This window comes from Notechis scutatus, chromosome Z (assembly GCF_049901735.1).
Source record: "Notechis scutatus isolate UNSWTSFEM ecotype Mainland chromosome Z, rNotScu1.2, whole genome shotgun sequence".
Classification (NCBI taxonomy): Eukaryota; Metazoa; Chordata; class Lepidosauria; order Squamata; family Elapidae; genus Notechis; species Notechis scutatus.
The window spans coordinates 122,764,815-122,787,048 of NC_142025.1; the positions used below are offsets into that span (position 1 = coordinate 122,764,815).

General features: G+C 46.2%; 1 protein-coding gene across 1 annotated transcript in view; it reads left to right on the forward strand.

The window, feature by feature from the left end:
* The window catches only part of ACTL6B (actin like 6B), a 41,564-nt gene that overhangs the window by 15,258 nt on the left and 4,072 nt on the right, over window positions 1–22,234 (forward strand). Inside the window, 9 exon segments of the mRNA XM_087947627.1 lie at window positions 3,379–3,476; window positions 3,948–3,988; window positions 3,991–4,060; window positions 5,215–5,320; window positions 5,482–5,571; window positions 9,558–9,619; window positions 14,839–14,953; window positions 19,321–19,401; window positions 21,510–21,605. Of these exon segments, the coding sequence (XP_087803753.1) occupies window positions 3,379–3,476; window positions 3,948–3,988; window positions 3,991–4,060; window positions 5,215–5,320; window positions 5,482–5,571; window positions 9,558–9,619; window positions 14,839–14,953; window positions 19,321–19,401; window positions 21,510–21,605 (759 nt within the window).

Genomic DNA, 22,234 nt, shown 5'->3' on the forward strand with positions numbered 1-22,234 from the left:
CCCTCTCCTCCTTCCTTCCTCCTCCTCCTTTCCCTTCCTTCCTTCCTCTCCCTTTCCTTCCTCTTCCTCCTTCCTCCTTCCTTCCTTCCTTCCTTTCCTTCCTTCTCCTCCCTCCCTCCTCCTTCCCTATCCTCCTCCCTTCCTCTCCCTTCCTTCCTCTCCTCCTCCCTCCCTCCCTCCTTCCTTCCTTCCCTCCCTCCTCTCCCTCCTTCCCTGCCTCCTTCCTCTTCCTGTTCCTCCCTTCTCCTTCCCTGTTCCTTCCTCCCTTTTCCTCCCTCCCTCCCTTCCTTCTCCTTTTTTCTTCTTCCTTCCCTCCCTCCCTCCTTCCTTCCCTCCCTCCTTCCCTTCCTCTCCCTTTCCTTCCTGTCCCTTCCTCTCCTCCCCTCCTCCTCCTTCCTTCCTCCTCCCCTCCTTCCTTCCTCCTCCCTTCCTCCTTCCTCTCTCCCTCCTTCCTTCCTTCCATATCCTTCCTTCTCTCCTCCTCCTTCCTCCTTTCCTCCTCCTCCCTTTCCTTCCTTCCTCCCTCCCTCCCTCCTCCTTCCTCCTTCCTCCTCCTCTCTTTCTTCCTTCCCCCTCCTCCCTTCTCCTTTCCTTCCTTCTCCCTCCTCCTCCTTTCCTCCTCCCCTCCTTCCCACCCTTCCCTGCCTCCTTCCTTCTTCCTTCCCCCCCTCCTTCCTCCTCCCCTTCCTTCCTTCCCTTTTCTCCTCTCCCTCCCTCCCTCCTTCCTTCCTTCCATATCCTTCCTTCCTCCCTTCCTTCCTTCCTCCCTTCCTCCTCCTTCCTCCTCCTCCCTCCTCTCCCCTCCCCTCCTCCCTCCTTCCTCCTTCTCTCCCTTTTTCTTCCTTCTCCCTTCCTTCCTCCCTTCCTTCTCCTTTCCTTCCTTCCTTCTCCCTCCCTCCCTCTTTCCTCCCCTCCCCCCTCCCTGCCTGTTCCTCCCTCCCCCTCCTTCCTCCTTCCCTCCCCTTCTCCCCTTTTTCTTCCTTCTCCCTCCCTCCCTCCTTCCTTCCTTCCATATCCTTCCCTTCCTCTCCTTTCCTTCCTTCTCTCCCTCCCCCTCCCCTTCCTTCCTCCCTCCCTCCTTCCTCCTTCCCTTCCTTCCTCCTCCTTTTTCTTCCTTCTCCCTCCTTCCCTCCCTCCCTCCTTCCTCCTTCCTTCCTCCCCCCTTTTTTCTTCCTTCTCCCTCCTTCCTCCCTCCCTCCTCCTTCCTCCTTCCTTCCTCTCCCCTTCTTCCTTCCGTTCCTCCTTCCCTCCCCCTCCTTCCTCCTTCCCTTCCTTCTCTCCTTTTTGTTCCTTCCTTCCTTCCTTCTCCTCCCTCCCTTCCTCCTTCCCTTCCTCTCCATTTCCTTCCGTTCCTCCTTCCTCCCCCTCCTTCCTCCTTCCCTTCCTTCTCTCCTTTTTTTGTTCCTTCCTTCCTTCCTTCTCCCTCCCTCCTTCCTCCTCTCCTCCCTCTCCCACCCTCCCTGCCTCCTTCCTGTTCTTCCCCTCCCCTCCTTCCTCCTTCCCTTCCTTCTCCCTTTTTCTTCCTTCTCCCTCCCTCCCTCCTTCCTTCCTCTTCCTCTTCCTCCCTCCCTCCCTCCCCTCCTTCCTCCTTCCCTTCCTCCTTCTCCTTTTTGTTCCCTTCTCCCTCCCTCCTTCCTTCCCTATCCTTCCCTTCCTCTCCTCCCTTTCCTCCCTTCCTCCTCCTCTCCTCCCCCTCCTCCTTCCTTCCTCTTCCTGTCCCTCCCTTTCTTTTCTCCCACCTTCCTCCTTCCTCCTCCTTCCTTCTCCCTGCCCCACATCCTTCCTTCCTTCCCGGCCTCCTTCCTCTTCCTGTTCCTCCTTCCCTCCCCCTCCTCTCCTTCCTCCTTCCCCTTCCTTCTCTACTTTTTGTTCCTTCCTTCCTTCCTTCTCCCTCCCTCCTTCCTTCCTCTCCATTTCCTTCCTGTTCCTCCTTCCCCTCCCGCTCCTTCCTCTCCTTCCCTTCCTTCTCCCCTTTTCTCTTCCTTCTCTCCTCCCTCCTTCCTTCCCTATCCTTCCCTTCCTCTCCCTTTCCTTCCTGTCCCTCCCTCCCTCTTCTCCCTCCTTCCTTCCTTCCTTCCTTCCTTCTCTACTTTTTCCTCCCTCCTCCCTCCCTCCTCCCTTTCTTCTTCCTTCTGCCTCCCTCCTCCTTCCCTCCTCTCCCACCCTCCCTGCCTCCTTCCTGTTCCTTCCTCCCCCCTCCTTCCTCCTTCCCTTCCTCCTCCCCTTTTTCTTCCTTCTCCCTCCCTCCCTCCTTCCTTCCATATCCTTCCCTTCCTCTCCCTTTCCTTCCTTCCCTCCCTCTCCCACCCCTCCTCCTCCTTCCTTCCTCTTCCTCTTCCTCCCTCCCTCCCTCCCCTCCTTCCTCCTTCCCTTCCTTCTCTACTTTTTCTTCCTTCTCCCTCCTTCCTCCCCTCCTCCTTCCTCCTTCCCTTCCTCTCCATTTCCTTCCTGTTCCTCCTTCCCTCCCACTCCTTCCTCCTTCCCTTCCTTCTCTACTTTTTTGTTCCTTCCCTCCTTCCTTCTCCTCCCTCCTTCCTCCTTCCCTTCCTCCTCCTTTTTTCTTCCTTCTCCCTCCCTCCTCCTTCCTTCCTATCCTTCCCTTCCTCTCCCTTTCCTTCCTTCCCTCCTTCTCCCACCCCTCCCTCCCTCCTTCCTTCCTCTTCCTCCCTCCCTCCCTCCCCTCCTTCCTCCTTCCCTTCCTCCCCCCCTTTTTTCTTCCTTCTCCTCCTTCCCTCCCTCCCTCCTTCCTCCTTCCCTTCCTCTCCATTTCCTTCCTGTTCCTCCTTCCTCCCACTCCTTCCTCCTTCCCTTCCTTCTCTACTTTTTTGTTCCTTCCTCCTTCCTTCTCCCTCCCTCCTTACTCCTTCCCTTCCTTCTCCCCTTTTTCTTCCTTCTCCCTCCTTCCCTCCTTCCTTCCATATCCTTCCTTCCTCTCCCTTTCCTTCCTTCCCTCCCTCTCCCACCCCTCCCTCCCTCCTTCCTTCCTCTTCCTCTTCCTCCCTCCCTCCCTCCCCCTCCTTCCTCCTCCTTCCTTCCTTCTCTACTTTTTTCTTCCTTCTCCCTCCTTCCCTCCCTCCCTCCTTCCTCCTTCCCTTCCTCTCCATTTCCTTCCTGTTCCTCCTTCCCTCCCCTCCTTCCTCCTTCCTTCCTTCTCTATTTTTCTTCCTTCTCCCTCCTTCCTTCTCCTCCCTCCTTCCTCCTTCCCTTCCTCTCCATTTCCTTCCCGTTCCTCCTTCCCTCCCCTCCTTCCTCCTTCCTTCCTCCTCCCTTTTTCTTCCTTCTCCCTCCTTCCCTCCCTCCCTCCCTTCTCCCTTTCCTTCCTTCCTTCCTTCTCCCTCCCTCCCTCTTTTCCTCCCCTCCCCTCCCCTCCCCCCGCAGTGGAACACCCGAGCCAAGCGGGAGAAGCTGACGGAGCTGATGTTCGAACATTACACCATCCCGGCGTTCTTCCTCTGCAAGACGGCCGTACTCACCGCGTATCTTTCTCCACCTCTTGCTCCCATTCGGGTCGGAAGGAGGCGGTTCGCACCGGTTGGCGCGACCCGGCGGCTAAAACCCTCCCGACCCTTTCGTCTCCAACGGTTCTTCGGGACGACCTCCTTTCGGGGGTGCGGTGGGGGGTGGGGGTGTGTGTGGAGAACCTGCTGGCCCAACCCTTGGACCACACCCCACCCCCAACAACCTCCCCCCACACACACCTGGTGGTCCACCTTCCTCCCCAACTCCGGGCGTCGCCTTACTTATTTTCGCCTGCGGGGAAACGGCATCCGGGACGTTCGGACGGAGGGGGGACCTTGAGAGGTGGGGGGAAAGATTTGGGAAGTTGGGGGGGACCGTGCTTCCTCTCTCTCCCCCTCTCCCTGCCCCGTTACGGGGGAGGGAACACTGCATACACACACAGCCCTCCCCCGCCTCGCCGAAACCCCCTTGACGATCTCTTCCGCCAGCTTTGCCAACGGACGCAGCACCGGATTGGTGCTGGACAGCGGGCGACTCACACCACCGCCATCCCGGTGCACGACGGCTACATTCTCCAGCAAGGTTGGGAGGGATTTGGGGGGTGGGGGGCCAAGATCCCGAGGGTGGGGAGGGGGAACACGTGAGGGGCCGGGTGGGTTGGAAGGTGGGGAGGGAGCACGGGGAGGGAAACGTCCGACCCTCCGGGACGGGAGCGTCTCCTGGGAGGTGGGCTCGTTGGCTTTGGAGTCCTTGGCAGGTGTGGGAGGGGTTTGAGGAGGGGGTTCAAGGGAGGGAGGGGAGGGGAGGGAAAGGAGTTTGGTGGGATGGAAGATGCGGCTGCCAAGGGGGGGAATTGAGGCCTAGATGGGAGAGAAGGCCAGCTCTTCCTTCCTTCCTTCCTTTCTTTCTTCCTTCCTTCCTTCCTTCCTTCCTTCCTTCCTTCCTTTCTTCCTTCCTTCCTTCCTTTCCTTCCTTCCTTCCTTTCTTTCTTTCTTCCTTCCCTCCCTCCTTCCTTCCTTCCTTCCTTACTTCCTTTCTTTCTTCCTTCCTTCCTTCCTTTCCTTCCTTCCTTTCTTTCTTCCTTCCTTCCTTCCTTCCTTCCTTCCTTCCTTTCCTTCCTTCCTTCCTCCCTCCTTTCTTCCTTCCTTCCTTCCTTCCTTCATTCCTTCCCTCCCTCCCTCCTTCCTTCCTTCCCTCCCTCCCTCCTTCCTTCCTTCCCTCCCTCCTTTCTTCCTTCCTCCCTCCTTCCTTCCTTCCTTCCTTCCTTCCCTCCCTCCTTCCTTCCTTCCTTCCCTCCTTCCCTCCCTCCTTTCTTCCTTCCTTCCTCCCTCCTTTCCTTCCTTCCCTCCCTCCTTCCTTCCTCCTCCCTCCTTCCTGTCCCTCCCTCCCTTTTCTCCCTCCTTCCTTCCTTCCTTCTGTGCCCTCCATTCCTTCCTCTATTTCCTTCCTTCCTTCCTCCTTCTCTCCCTCCTTCCTTCCTTCCTCCCTCCTTTCCTTCCTTCCTTCCTTCCCTCCCTCCTTCCTTCCTTCCTTCTGCGCCCTCCATTCCTTCCTCTATTTCCCTTCCTTCCTTCCTTCCTGTCCCTCCCTCCCTTTTTCTCCCTCCTTCCTTCCTTCCTCCCTTCCTCCCTCCTTCCTCTCCCTCCCTCCCTTTTCTCCCTCCCTCCTTCCTTCCTTCCTTCCTTCCTTCCTTCCTTCCTTCCTTCCTTCCTTCCTTCCTTCCTTCCTTCCTTCCTTCCCTCTCCCCAATCCCAGGATCGTCAAATCCCCCCTGGCCGGCGACTTCATCTCCATGCAGTGCCGCGAACTCTTCCAAGAGATGAACATCGAAATCGTCCCGCCGTACATGATCGCAGCCAAGGTGGGTCCTCCCCTCCCTCCTCTTTTCCCCCTTCGCTCCCCCACACCTTCCCCAGCCCGGGTGGCCACGCAGGAGGCGGGGGGGAGAGAAGGCCGGGCAAGGTGGGGAGGGAGGGCGTTCCCACGACCTGCGAGGCTCCCCGTCTTCCTCCCTCCCCCCAGGAAGCCGTGCGCGAAGGAGCCCCCCCAAACTGGAAGAAGAAGGAGAAGCTGCCGCAAGTCAACAAGTCCTGGCACAGCTACATGTGCAGCGTGAGCCCTTCGGGGGGGAGGAGGAAGGAGGGAGGGAGGGGTCCCCAGACCCCAAAGGCCCCCAGTGGCTTGCTGGCGGCAGACACGTCACAATCCGAGACCGTCGGCTCATCGGTTTTCGCACGCTTGGTTAAAAAACACCTCTTGGTTTGATTGCAACGGCTGGGAATGACGCGCATTCCCAGCCGGGAAGGAGTCCCCAAAACCGTCCCTCGAGATAAGCACCCACCTTTTCTCCTTTGAATGGCTGCCGAGAACTCAAATGCCAATTTTTTTAAAAAAATAAATAAAGTCGTATCCATAAATATAAATATAAATATAAATATAAATATAAATATAAATATAAATATAAATATAAATATAAATATAAATATAAATATAAATATAATATATATATTTTAAAAAAAGTATAAATTTATACTTTATCCCGAAGTCTAAAGTCCGCGCAGAGCTTCGAACCGAACGTTGCTTCCTGCAAAGGTTTCATCCCCTTGGCCTGACTTTTTTTTTTCTTTTTTCTTTTTAAACAAATTTTATTGATATTTTTTTTAAAAGACAAACAAAACATAGGACATAAAAGCATAAAACCTCCTTTCTCAAAATTTACTGATAAATTTTAACAAGGCAAATAAAACATTATTTTTTTCATCAGATACCTGGCTCATATTACCATATGTGGTGGACTTGTGAGGACGCTAGAAAATACTGGACTAAAATTTGCATATAATTGGAAAAAATGACAAAGAAACATATAGATTTAAAACCAGAGATTTTTTTTTTTATGGGGAATCTTACCTGATACATACAATAAAAATTTGAAATATTTGATTGTAAATGTATTAAGGGCGGCTAGGATTGTATTTGCTAAAAATTGGAAGAGTGAGAAAATACCATCAGAGGAAGAAATTATCAAGAAAATATTGGAATGTGCTGAAATGAGCAGATTGACATTTGAAATTAGAGAACAAGAAGATAAAATTTGGGACCTTTTCTATCAATGGCTAGATAATAAAATATAATAATAGAATATTTAGAATTTTAGGAAACAATGAATACATATTTTTTTTCTTTGATACTCTTTTTATAAAATTTTATTAAGATAGGCTTGGTATGACTTTATGATTTGCTATAAAATAAATTAAGTAAACTATAGTTATCTCGTTAAAGTATGAATTAATAAAATTATAGTTAAATGATTGTTTAATCATGATATCAGGCTATATAATTGTGGATTGATAATATGAGCTATTATGTAATATAGCTACAATGGAGACTATGAAATGGATGCACACACAAAAAAAAGTGGTAAACCAACCGATACACTGTCTGTAAACTTATGAAGGAAAGGATGATGTTTTTATTTTTTATGTGTTTTTGTTTGTTGTTAAAATTAATAAAACTTTTTTTAAAAAAAAAAAAACATTATTTTTTACAGCATAGTTCCACATGATCACATTTCCATTTAAGCACATATATATATCTTTTTTCCCAAATTTCTCATTCTTTCTCCCTTCACTTTTGTTCAATTATATTTCTTTCTATCAAGGTTTTATTAATTCTCAATCAAATATAAACATTTATACAACATAGTTCCAAATTATCACATTTCCATTTAAGCACATATATATATCTTTTCCCAAATTTCTCATTCCTTCTCCTTTCACTTTTGTTCAATTATATTTCTTTCTATCAAGGTTTTATTAATTCTCAGTCAAATATAAACATTTATACAACATAGTTCTACATTATCACATTTCCATTTAAGCACATATATATATCTTTTTTTCCAAATTTCTCATTCTTTCTCCCTTCACTTTTATTCAGTTATATTTCTTTCTATCCAGGTATATAGGTGTTTAAATGGAAATGTGATCATGGGGAACTGTGTTGTATAAAACAATGTTTTATTTGCTGTGTTAAAAATCTAGAAGCAGCTTTTAGAAAGGAGGTTTGACGTTTCGACGTCTTATGCTTTCTTTGTTAGAAGTTTTAGGTCTTAGGTTTTGCATTTGGCGGGTTTATATTTGATTGAGAATTAATAAAACCTTAATAAAACTTTTATCCCTTACGCGAGGGGAAATCCCCTCCGAGCCTCACTCCCGAGTCGCTCCTTTTTTGTTTTTGTCTCAGCGGCTCTCGCCTTCGGGCAGCTTTGTGCATACGCATCCTGGGGGATCGGGCTCCCGCTAGTCCTCTTCCTCGCGGCAGCGGAATCGGACGGCGGGGGAAGAACGAGGGACCGGTCTGGGAGTCTGGAGAAGGTCTCGGACGAAGGTCCTACGTCCGACGCAGAGATGGAGGCCAGGACCATCTGGGAGTGGGGTGCCGCCTTCGGAGTCTTTAGAGGAAGAGGAATAGCGGGAGCCTGTTCCCCGTGTGCGTATGCACAAAGCTGCCAGAAGGCAAGAGCAGCTGAGACAAAAAGGGGCGACTCGGGAGTAAGGCTGGGAGGGGATCGCCCCTCCCTTGAGGGATTAAAAAGTCAAGCCAAGGTAGAGAAACCTTTGCAGGAAGCAACGTTCGGTTTGAAGCTCCGTGCGGACTTTATCCTTCGGGATAAAGTATAAATTTTTTGGCAAAAACAAAAACAACAACAAATTTTATTAATTTTTAAAAACAAGACACAAACCAACAAAACGTAGAATATAATAACCTAAGACATCTTTTCCGAAAAACAAATCAAACCTCTTATTTAAAGACAGAATAATTCCAAATGATCACATTTCCACACAAGCACAGTTTAATGTGTATATTTATCTTATCTGTTCAATTTCATATCTTTTCCCGCCTTCTCTTTATTTTTCCAGACTTTTTTTTTTTTTTGTATTGGGAATAATCCAAGGCGAATACGCAAAGGAAATAAAATATTTTAATTTTATATATAATCCCCGCGGCAAAGATAGCGTTGCTCGCGCAAAAATGGTGGACGGGCTGATCGGAAAATGCCAGTAGAAAATGTGATAAGCCGAAATTTGCGCCGAAATGAACAAACTTACCCTAAAATGGAAAGAAAAGGAAGACTCAACATGCTATACAGTCTGGGAAAACTGTTATACTGGTATATCAATCATAGAAACCAGCGAGTAAATAGATATAAGGAAGGGAAAATATAAAGAGGTTAAAATAGGAGTATAAACCAGATATATGAAATAAGTATTCGAATATGGTTTGATGAGAAAGCACCGAAGAAATTTGTAATGTATATGTACTATGCTTTTAACAAAATGTTTTGCATTTTTATATATATATATATATATATATATATATATATATATATATATATATATATATATATATTTAATATATATTATATTATTATATTATATTATATTATATTATATTATATTATATTATATTATATTATATTATATTATATTATATTATATTATATTATATTATATTATATTATATTTATTATATATAGATAGATAGATAGATAGATAGATAGATAGATAGATAGATATATAGATATATAGATATATAGATATATATATAAAACGTTGAATAAAGTTTATTTTTAAAAGTTGGGGGGGAAAAAACAGTCAGGCCAAGGTGACGAAACCTGGGCAGGAAGCAAGGTCGTTGGTTAGATTCGGAGTCCTCCTTGAAGCTCGGCGTATTTCGGTTGGTTTCTTTTCTCGTTCATTGGAGACTTCTGTTTATGGGCAGCATGCCACCGCACTGAAAGGGGGGTGCTTCTTCTCGGGGAACTGTTTATGAGGAGTTCTGGCTGGGAATGAAAGTCATTCCCAGCGTTGCATTTTAAAATAAGCTTTTTTAAAACAAGTTTACTTGTTTCGTTACGTCGGGTGAAGCCTGGGTCAGAACGTAGCCTGGGTTCCTGCCCTACTTTCCGACTCCGCTGCCGGCTCCGCCAGCCATCGGCGGGCCACAACGCCATGTGTCGGGGAGAGGGGCCTATCTGTGCAGGCCCTGGATAGGCTGACACCCCCTCCCCCTTCCTCTGTCCCTGCTGACTCCCACAGGAAGTGATACAAGATTTCCAGGCGTCCGTCCTGCAAGTTTCGGACTCTCCGTACGATGAGCAGTGAGTATCGGGCCTGTTGGAGGAATTGGTGGGGGGGGGGATGCTAGGTTTTGGCCCAATCACGCCCAGCCTGCTGGCTGCCCTCCTGAGAATGGCTGGGGACTCCCAGAATCCCCCTCTTCCAGGCCAGCGGCTGGGAATTCTGGGAGCAGGATGAAAAAACAAAAACAAAATGGCCCCCGGATCTCTCTCTCTGGCCTCCGGAAAATGTACCACGTTCTTCCGCTCGTCCCCACCTCGAGGGGGGCTGCAGGAGGGGGGAAGAAAAACCATGCCGACGAAGGTGTAAATATACGTGTCCCGGGATAAGATGGGTGCTTGGATGAGGTTCCTGGCGAGCCGGAGCGACGACGTGTGGGTTCGGTTTCACAGCGACTACGATTGTTGGCTAAGCGGAGACAAAAAGAGCCAGAGAAGGGATTGAATTCGGAGAAATGGACCTGTGTTGATTTGCCCGTGTTTTCCCCAAAAAGAAGACCCTGTCTTTTATCTATATCTATATCTATATCTATACCGATACATCTATATCCATATATCTATATCTATATCTACATATCTATATCTATATATCTATATCTATATCTACATCTATACCGATACATTTATATCTATATCTATATCTATATCTACATCTATATCTACATCTATATCTATACCAATACATCTATATCTATATCTATATCTATATCTATACCGATACATTTATATCTATATCTATATCTATATCTATACCGATACATTTATATCTATATCTATATCTATATCTATACCGATACATTTATATCTATATCTATATCTATATCTATACCGATACATTTATATCTATATCTATATCTATATCTATACCGATACATTTATATCTATATCTATATCTATACCGATACATTTATATCTATATCTATATCTATATCTATATCTATATCTACATCTATATCTATACCGATACATCTATATCTATATCTATATCTATACCGATACATTTATATCTATATCTATATCTATACCGATACATTTATATCTATATCTATATCTATATCTATACCGATACATTTATATCTATATCTATATCTACAGCTACATCTATACCGATACATCTATATCTATATCTACATCTATATCTATACCAATACATTTATATCTATATCTATATCTATACCGATACATCTATATCTATATCTATATCTATACCTATATCTATATCTATATCTATACCAATACATTTATATCTATATCTATATCTATACCTATATCTATACCGATACATTTATATCTATATCTATATCTATATCTATATCTATATCTATATCTATATCTATATCTATATCTATATCTATACCGATACATTTATATCTATATCTATATCTATATCTATATCTACATCTACATCTATACCGATACATCTATATCTATGTATCTATATCTATATATCTCTATCATCTATCTATCTATCTATCTATATATGGATCTTTGGTTATTCGGGTTTTCTCCCGCGTAAAGGGTTTGCTCCGGCTCCCAATGAACTCATCCAAGTGCCATCTTATCTCGGGACACGTATATTTACACCTTTGTTGGCAAGTGCTTCATAAGCATCGTGTAAGCTAGGCCTTACTCTCAGGGTAGGTCATGTGTTTGGGGGAAAACAGGCTACATTATTCAGGGCTTCCTAAACATCCTGTCATCTGGGTCTCCATTCGAGTGGGTGGAATCTTCATTAGGGCTTATTGGGGGCTTCATGAGGGCTTATATTGGGCGAATGTGTAAAAATCCAGCTAGGCCTTACTTTCGGGGACAGGTCGTATTTTTCATGAAAACGGGATAATTTGGGGGGGGACATATGACTTGGAAATCTGAAATGGGCCGGTGAGGCAGGTGGTCAGGGTGTGTACGAGGCCCGGCTACACCTGTCCAAAGGGAATTAGTAGGGCGGCTTCACACACCCCCAATCCCCACCCTAGCTTAATTTTTACCCATCGACTCTGGGGCCCACTCCGTTTATTCTATTCTATTCGAAGTGGCCCTGGGCCAGGGTCTTCCTGCTTAAGCAGGGGGGTTGGACTAGAAGACCTCTAGGGTGCCTTCCCTCTCTGTTTATTCTATTCTATTCCCAATGGCCCTGGGCCAGGGTCTTCCTGCTTAAGCAAGGGAAGTGGGGGCTGGACTAGAAGACCTCCAGGGTTCCCTTTCCCACTCCGTTTATTCTATTCTATTCTCAAGGACCCTGGGCCAGGGTCTTCCTGCTTAAGCAGGGGGCTGGACTAGAAGACCTCTAGGGTGCCTTCCCTCTCTGTTTATTCTATTCTATTCTCAATGGCCTGGGCCAGGATCTTCCTGCTTAAATGGAGGGGGCTGGACTAGAAGACCTCCAGGGTTCCCTTCCCTCTCCGTTTATTCTATTCTATTCCCAATGGCCCTGGGCCAGGGTCTTCCTGCTTAAGCAAGGGAAGTGGGGGCTGGACTAGAAGACCTCCAGGGTTCCCTTCCCACTCCGTTTATTCTATTCTATTCTCAATGGCCCTGGGCCAGGGTCTTCCTGCTTAAGCAAGGGAAGTGGGGCTGGACTAGAAGACCTCCAGGGTTCCCTTCCCACTCCGTTTATCCTATTCTATTCCAAATGGCCCTGGGCCAGGGTCTTCCTGCTTAAGCAAGGGAAGTGGGGGCTGGACTAGAAGACCTCCAGGGTTCCCTTCCCACTCCGTTTATTCTATTCTATACTCAATGGCCCTGGGCCAGGGTCTTCCTGCTTAAGCAAGGGAAGTGGGGGCTGGACTAGAAGACCTCCAGGGTTCCCTTCCCACTCCGTTTATTCTATTCTATTCTCAATGGCCTTGGGCCAGGGTCTTCCTGCTTAAGCGGGGGGCTGGACTAGAAGACCTCCAGGGTTCCCTTCCCACTCCGTTTATTCTATTCTATTCTCAATGGCCCTGGGCCAGGGTCTTCCTGCTTAAGCAGGGAAGTGGGGCTGGACTAGAAGACCTCCAGGGTTCCCTTCCCACTCCGTTTATTCTATTCTATTCCTAATGGCCCTGGGCCAGGGTCTTCCTGCTTAAGCAAGGGAAGTGGAGGCTGGACTAGAAGACCTCCAGGGTTCCCTTCCCATTCCGTTTATTCTCTTCTATTCTCAATGGCCCTGGGCCAGGGTCTTCCTGCTTAAGCAAGGGAAGTGGGGGCTGGACTAGAAGACCTCCAGAGTTCCCTTCCCACTCCGTTTATCCTATTCTATTCCAAATGGCCTTGGGCCAGGGTCTTCCTGCTTAAGCAAGGGAAGTGGGGGCTGGACTAGAAGACCTCCAGGGTTCCCTTCCCACTCCGTTTATTCTATTCTATTCCCAATGGCCCTGGGCCAGGGTCTTCCTGCTTAAGCAAGGGAAGTGGGGGCTGGACTAGAAGACCTCCAGGGTTCCCTTCCCACTCCGTTTATTCTATTCTATTCCAAATGGCCCTGGGCCAGGGTCTTCCTGCTTAAGCAAGGGAAGTGGGGGCTGGACTAGAAGACCTCCAGGGTTCCCTTCCCATTCCGTTTATTCTATTCTATTCTCAATGGCCCTGGGCCAGGGTCTTCCTGCTTAAGCAAGGGAAGTGGGGGCTGGACTAGAAGACCTCCAGGGTCCCTTTCCCACTCCGTTTATTCTATTCTATTCCAAATGGCCCTGGGCCAGGGTCTTCCTGCTTAAGCAAGGGAAGTGGGGGCTGGACTAGAAGACCTCCAGGGTCCCTTCCCACTCCGTTTATCCTATTCTATTCCAAATGGCCCTGGGCCAGGGTCTTCCTGCTTAAGCAAGGGAAGTGGGGGCTGGACTAGAAGACCTCCAGGGTTCCCTTCCCACTCCGTTTATCCTATTCTATTCCTAATGGCCCTGGGCCAGGGTCTTCCTGCTTAAGCAAGGGAAGTGGGGGCTGGACTAGAAGACCTCCAGGGTTCCCTTCCCACTCCGTTTATTCTATTCTATTCTCAATGGCCCTGGGCCAGGGTCTTCCTGCTTAAGCAAGGGAAGTGGGGGCTGGACTAGAAGACCTCCAGGGTTCCCTTCCCACTCCGTTTATTCTATTCTATTCCAAATGGCCCTGGGCCAGGGTCTTCCTGCTTAAGTGGGGGTGGGGGCTGGACTAGAAGACCTCCAGGGTTCCCTTCCCTCTCCGTTTATTCTATTCTATTCTCAATGGCCCTGGGCCAGGGTCTTCCTGCTTAAATGGAGGGGCTGGACTAGAAGACCTCCAGGGTCCCTTCCCACTCCGTTTATTCTATTCTATTCCCAATGGCCCTGGGCCAGGGTCTTCCTGCTTAAGCAAGGGAAGTGGGGGCTGGACTAGAAGACCTCCAGGGTTCCCTTCCCACTCCGTTTATTCTATTCTATTCTCAATGGCCCTGGGCCAGGGTCTTCCTGCTTAAGCAAGGGAAGTGGGGCTGGACTAGAAGACCTCCAGGGTTCCCTTCCCACTCCGTTTATTCTATTCTATTCCTAATGGCCCTGGGCCAGGGTCTTCCTGCTTAAGCAAGGGGCGGGCTGGACTAGAAGACCTCCAGGGTTCCCTTCCCACTCCGTTTATTCTATTCTATTCCAAATGGCCCTGGGCCAGGGTCTTCCTGCTTAAGTGGGGGTGGGGGCTGGACTAGAAGACCTCCAGGGTTCCCTTCCCTCTCCGTTTATTCTATTCTATTCTCAATGGCCCTGGGCCAGGGTCTTCCTGCTTAAATGGAGGGGCTGGACTAGAAGACCTCCAGGGTCCCTTCCCACTCCGTTTATTCTATTCTATTCCCAATGGCCCTGGGCCAGGGTCTTCCTGCTTAAGCAAGGGAAGTGGGGGCTGGACTAGAAGACCTCCAGGGTTCCCTTCCCACTCCGTTTATTCTATTCTATTCTCAATGGCCCTGGGCCAGGGTCTTCCTGCTTAAGCAAGGGAAGTGGGGGCTGGACTAGAAGACCTCCAGGGTTCCCTTCCCACTCCGTTTATTCTATTCTATTCCTAATGGCCCTGGGCCAGGGTCTTCCTGCTTAAGCAAGGGGCGGGCTGGACTAGAAGACCTCCAGGGTTCCCTTCCCACTCCGTTTATTCTATTCTATTCCAAATGGCCCTGGGCCAGGGTCTTCCTGCTTAAGCAGTGGGGTGGTGGGCTGGACTAGAAGACCTCCAGGGTTCCTGCTTAAGCAAGGGAAGTGGGGGCTGGACTAGAAGACCTCCAGGGTTCCCTTCCCACTCCATTTCTCTCTCTCTCCCGCCAGGGTGGCGGCCCAGATGCCCACCGTCCACTACGAAATGCCCAACGGCTACAACACGGACTACGGGGCGGAGCGGCTGAGGATCCCCGAGGGGCTTTTCGACCCCTCCAACGTGAAAGTGGGTTGGGGGCAGGGGAGGGAGGGGGCAGAGGATGTGGGGGTGGGGGTGGCATTTCCGGGGGAGAGAGGGGAGAGGGGGCGTCTCGTGGGTCTTCCAGAACCTCCCGAATTCCATAGCCAGCCGGGCTTGTGTTGTTGATTTTTTTTTTCCTCTCTCTTCCAATAGAATTGGAAGTGGACTTTTAGAATTTGAATTTGAAGAGAAGAGAATATAGAAGAGAAGAGAACAGAATGTAGAATAAAACAGAATATAGAATAGAATAGAATAGAATAGAATAGAATAGAATAGAATAGAATAGAATAGAATAGAATAGAATAGGGTATAGTATAGAACAGAACAGAACAGAACAGAACAGAACAGAACAGAATAGAATAGAATAGAATAGAATAGGGTATAGTATAGAACAGAACAGAACAGAATAGAACAGAACAGAACAGAACAGAACAGAACAGAACAGAATAGAATAGAATAGAATAGAATAGAATATAGAATAGAATATAGAATAGAATATAGAACAGAATAAAATATAGAATAGAATATAGAATAAAACAGAATATAGAATAGAATAGAATAGAATAGAATAGGGTATAGTATAGAATAGAACAGAACAGAACAGAACAGAACAGAACAGAACAGAACAGAACAGAATAGAATAGAATAGAATAGAATAGAATAGAATATAGAATAGAATATAGAACAGAATAAAATATAGAATAGAATATAGAATAAAACAGAATATAGAATAGAATAGAATAGAATGGAATGGAATGGAATAGAATAGAGTATAGTATAGTATAGTATAGTATAGTATAGTATAGTATAGTATAGTATAGTATAGTATAGTATAGTATAGTATAGTATAGTATAGAATAGAATAGAATAGAATAGAACAGAATATAGAACAGAATAGAATATAGAATAGAATATAGAATAAAACAGAATATAGAATAGAATAGAATAGAATAGAGTATAGTATAGAATAGAATAGAATAGAATAGAATAGAATAGAACAGAACAGAAGAGAACAGAACAGAACAGAACAGAACAGAATAGAATAGAATAGAATATAGAATAGAATATAGAACAGAATATAGAACAGAATAGAATATAGAATAGAATATAGAATTTAAAACAGAATATAGAATAGAATAGAATATAGAATAGAATAGAATAGAATAGAGTAGAGTAGAGTAGAGTAGAGTAGAGAATAGAATAGAATAGAATAGAATAGAATAGAATAGAATAGAATAGAATAGAATAGAACAGAACAGAACAGAACAGAACAGAATATAATATAGAACAGAATAGAATATAGAATAGAATATAGAATAAAACAGAATATAGAATAGAATAGAGTATAGTATAGTATAGAATAGAATAGAATAGAATAGAATAGAACAGAACAGAACAGAATAGAATAGAATAGAATATAGAATAGAATATAGAATAGAATATAGAACAGAATAGAATATAGAATAGAATATAGAATAAAACAGAATATAGAATAGAATAGAGTATAGTATAGAATAGAATAGAATAGAATAGAATAGAATAGAACAGAAGAGAACAGAACAGAACAGAATAGAATAGAATAGAATATAGAATAGAATATAGAATAGAATATAGAACAGAATAGAATATAGAATAGAATATAGAATTTAAAACAGAATATAGAATAGAATAGAGTATAGTATAGAATAGAATAGAACAAAACAGAATAGAATAGAATAGAATAGAATAGAATAGAATAGAATAGAATAGAATAGAATAGAATAGAATAGAATAGAATAGAATAGAATATAGAACAGAATAGAATATAGAATAGAATATAGAATAAAACAGAATATAGAATAGAATAGAGTATAGTATAGAATAGAATAGAACAAAACAGAATAGAATAGAATAGAATAGAATAGAATATAGAATAGAATATAGAATAAAACAGAATATAGAATAGAATAGAATAGAATAGTATAGAATAGAATAGAATAGAATAGAATAGAATAGAACAGAACAGAATAGAATAGAATAGAATAGAATAGAATAGAATATAGAATAGAATATAGAACAGAATAGAATATAGAACAGAATAGAATATAGAATAGAATATAGAATAAAACAGAATATAGAATAGAATAGAATAGAATAGTATAGAATAGAATAGAATAGAATAGAATAGAATAGAACAGAACAGAACAGAATAGAATAGAATAGAATATAGAATAGAATATAGAACAGAATAGAATATAGAATAGAATAGAATAGAATAGAATATAGAATAGAATACAATATAGAAGAGAAGAGAATAGAATAGAATTAATAGAATAGAATAGAATAGAACAAAATTAATAGAATAGAATAGAATAGAGTAGAGTAGAGTAGAATAGAATAGAATAGAATAGAATAGAATAGAATAGAATAGAATAGAATAGAATAGGAGAAGAAAAGAAAATGAATAAAATTCTTTTATTGGCCAAGTGTGATTGGACACACAAGGAATTTGGTGCATAAGCTCTCAGTGTACATAAAAGAAAAGATATTATCTTTCTATCATCTATACCAATCATTTACAGTATCCATCTGTCTAATCTATCATCTGTCTTTCTATCTATCCATCCCCAACTATCATTCTCTCACTCACTCACTCTATCTAATCTATCCACCTCTATCAACCTACCTACCTTCTGTCTATCTATCTATCTATCTATCTATCTATCTATCTATCTATCTATCTATCTATCTATCTATCATGTATATCTATCTATCTATCATCTATCTATCTATGTATCTTCTATCTATCTATCTATCTATCTATCTATCTATCTATCTATTTATCATGTATATCTATCTATCTATCATCTATCTATCTATGTATCATCTATCTATCTATCTATCTATCTATCTATCTATCTATCTATCTATCTATCTATATCATCTGTCTTTCTATAATTATCTATCTTCTACCTATCTATCATCTATCTCTATCAATCATTTACCATATCTATCTATCTAATCTATCTTATCATCTATCATTCTATAATTATCTATCTATCTATCTATCTGTCTATCTATTTATTATCTATCTATCTCTCTCTCTATCTATCTATATCTATCATCTGTCTTTCTATAATTATCTATCTATCTATCTGCATCTATCTATCTATCTATCTGCATCTATCTATCTATCTATCTATCTATCTATAATCTATCTATCTATCTATCTATCTATCTATCTATCTATCTATCTATCTATCTATCTATTTATTTATCTATCTATCTTCTACCCTGTCTATCATCTCTCTCTGTCAATCATTTACCGTATCTCTCTATCTCCTCTGTCTTATCCTCCCTCTCAAAGATCTTCCCAACTCGGCCAGGTTGAGAGACTTTGGGCGAACTTCCACCTGTCCCAGAATCCCTGAGCTGCCACGGACTGGAAGAGGGGAATTCTGGGAGTTGGAAGACCCCCCCCAAGTCTTTCCAGCTGTCCAGTTGGGAGCCCCCCCATCCAAAGGGTGGTGTGAAGGCAGCCCAACTCCGTGTGGATCTTTTTTAACCCCCTCCCAACCCCGACCCTCCCCCAAAATTGCAACCTGGGAAACATTGGTGTGTAAGATTCGTCCAAGGGTGATTTTGGCTTTGTAGAGGCCTGAATTCTGGCTGTGAAGACACACACACACACACACTCACACACACACACACACACACACACACACACACACACTCACACACACACACTCACACTCACTCACACACTCACACACACACTCACACACACACACACACACACACACACACACACACACACACACACACACACACACACACACACACTCACACACACACACTCACACATACACACACACACTCTCTCTCTCACACACACACACACTCACACACACTCACTCACACTCACACACACACTCACACACACACACTTACTAACACACACACACTCACACACACACACACTCACACACACACTCACACTCACACACACACACACTCACTCACTCACACTCACACACACTCACACATACTCACTCACACTCACACATACACACACACATTCACACACACACTCACACACACACACTCACACATACTCTCACAAACACACACACACACACACACAGAGGTTCAAACTTGGCAGATCCTTCCTCCTATCTGGGCTAAAAGAAAAGGGGGAAAAAATATCCGGGTTTCTAGTAGATTTATTTTTTAATTTTGATTCAATGTATGTATTTATTTTCCCTGACATGGATGGCCAAATGAAAGAGACACCCACCCACACTCACACTCACACTCACTCACACTCACACACACACACACTCACACACACACCCCGCTCTCTTGTTTCTCAGGGTCTGTCCGGAAACACCATGCTGGGCGTTGGGCACGTGGTCACCACGAGCATCGGGATGTGTGACATCGACATCCGGCCGGTGAGTCTGTCCCGCCCCCCTCTCCCAGGTGCCCCTCCCCACCCAAGACTCTGCCCCTCCCCCTGCCCCCTACACCCTCCTTTTGGGGGGCTCTCCCAGGACCCCCAAGGGGCCAAGTGGAGAAGGGCCCACCTGTCCGAGACTCACCTGAGGGCTCCCAGGTGGTGCCCACCCTCATGGAAGGTCCCATGGATTGGCATTGCGGGGGGGTTGAAAGCAGGCCGGCTGCCCAGAGGACGAAGCGCGAGGGGATGGATGGATGGAAGGAAGGAAGGAAGGGAGGGAGGGAGGAGGAAGAGGAATGGAGGAAGGAAGGAATGGTGCAAAAGGAAGGAAGGAAGGAAGAAGGAAGGAAGGAGGGAGGAAGGAAGGGCACAAAAGAAAGGAAGGAAGAAGGATGGGGAGGGTGGGAAAAAGGGCACAGAAGGAAGGAAGGAAGGAAGGAAGGAAGGAAGGAAGGAAGGAAGGAAGGAAGGAAGGAAGGAAGGAAGGGAAAGAGGAATAGAGGAAGGAAGGGAGGAAGGAAGGGAGGGAGGAAAGAAGGGAAAGAGGAATAGAGGAAGGAAGGGAGGGAGGGAGGGAGGGAGGGAGGGAGGGGAGGGAGGGAGGAGGAAAAGGAATGGAGGAAGGAAGGAATGGTACAAAAGAAAGGAAGGAAGAAGGATGGGGGAGGGAGGGAGGGAGGAAGGAAGGGCACAAAAGGAAGGAAGGAAAGAAGTGAAAGAGGAATAGAGGAAGGAAGAAGAGAAGGAAGGGAGGGAGGGAGGAAGGAAGGAAGGAAGGAAGGAAGGAAGGAAGGAAGGAAGGAAGGAAGGAAGGGAAAGAGGAATAGAGGAAGGAAGGGAGGAAGGAAGGGAGGGAGGAAAGAAGGGAAAGAGGAATAGAGGAAGGAAGGGAGGAAGGAAGGGAGGGAGGGAGGGAGGGAGGGAGGGAGGAGGAAGAGGAATGGAGGAAGGAAGGAATGGTACAAAAGAAAGGAAGGAAGAAGGATGGGGAGGGAGGGAGGGAGGAAGGAAGGGCACAAAAGGAAGGAAGGAAAGAAGTGAAAGAGGAATAGAGGAAGGAAGAAAGAAGGGAGGGAGGGAGGAAGGAAGGAAGGAAGGAAGGAAGGAAGGAAGGAAGGAAGGAAGGAAGGAAGGAAGGGAAAGAGGAATAGAGGAAGGAAGGGAGGAAGGAAGGGAGGGAGGAAAGAAGGGATAGAGGAATAGAGGAAGGAAGGGAGGAAGGAAGGGAGGGAGGGAGGGAGGGAGGGAGGGAGGAGGAAGAGGAATGGAGGAAGGAAGGAATGGTACAAAAGAAAGGAAGGAAGAAGGATGGGGGAGGGAGGGAGGGAGGAAGGAAGGGCACAAAGGAAGGAAGGAAAGAAGTGAAAGAGGAATAGAGGAAGGAAGAAAGAAGGAAGGGAGGGAGGAAGGAAGGAAGGAAGGAAGGAAGGAGGGAGGGAGCGAGGAGGAAGGGAAAGAGGAATGGAGGAAGGAAGGAAAGGTACAAAGGGAAGGAAGGAAGGAAGGAAGGAAGGAAGGAAGGAAGGAAGGAAGGAGGGAGGAGGAAGGGAAAGAGAAATGGAGGAAGGAAGGAAAGGTACAAAGGGAAGAAAGGAAGGAAGGAAGGGAAAGAGGAATGGAGGAAGGAAGGAAAGGTATAAAGGGAAGGAAGGAAGGAGGGAGGGAAGGAAGGAGGAAAAAAGGGTACTGAAGGAAGGAAGGAAGGAAGGAGGGAGGGAGGGAGGGAGGAGGAAAGGAAAGAGGAATGGAGGAAGGAAGGAGAGGTACAAAGGGAAGGAAGGAAGAAGGAAGGAGGGAGGGAGGAAAAAAAGGCACAGAAGGAAGGAAGGAAGGAAGGAAGGAAGGAAGGAAGGAAAGGAAGGAAGGGAAGGAAGGAAGGAAGGAAGGAAGGAAGGAAGGAAGGAAAGGCACAGAAGGAAGGGAGGGAGGGAGGAAAGAAGGGAGGAAGGAGAGAAAATGGAGGGAGGAAGTGGGCGAGGGGCTTGGGGGGGCCAGGAGGGCCGAGTGGACGAAGAGGCTCAGCCCTCCGGCCTCCTGCCCTCCCCTCCCCCATTTGACGCCTCCTCCTCCTCCTCCTCCTCCTCCCCTCCCCAAATCCCACAGGGTCTTTACGGCAGCGTCATCGTCACGGGCGGGAACACCCTCCTGCAGGGCTTCACCGACCGCCTCAACCGGGAACTCTCGCAGAAGACCCCGCCGGTGAGAACACACCCCCTCCCCACGCTCCCCCCCGCACGCGCGTGGAGCCAAGGACCGGGCCGGGCAAGCGGGTTGGACTAGATGACCTCCAGTGTCCCTTGACAATGTCCACCCCCGCCCAAGTAGGGTCTTCCTGCTTCAGCAAAGGGGGTTGGACTAGATGATCTCCAGTGTCCCTTGACAATGTCCACCCCCGCCCAAGTAGGGTCTTCCTGCTTCAGCAAAGGGGTTGGACTAGATGATCTCCAGTGTCCCTTGACAATGTCCACCCCCGCCCAAGTAGGGTCTTCCTGCTTCGGCAAAGGGGGTTGGACTAGATGACCTTCAGTGTCCCTTGACAATGTCCACCCCCATGCCCAAGTAGGGTCTTCTTGCTTGGGGGGGGGTTGGACTAGATGATCTCCAGTGTCCCTTGACAATGTCCCCCTCTGCCCAAGTCAGGTCTTCTTGCTTTAGCAGAGGCGGTTGGACTAGATGACCTCCAGTGTCCCTTGACAATGTCCACCCCTGCCCAAGTAGGGTCTTCTTGCTTGGGCAAGGGGGTTGGACTAGATGACCTTCAGTGTCCCTTGACAATGTGTCCCCGCCGCCTAAGTAGGGTCTTCCTGCTTGGGCAAGGGGGTTGGACT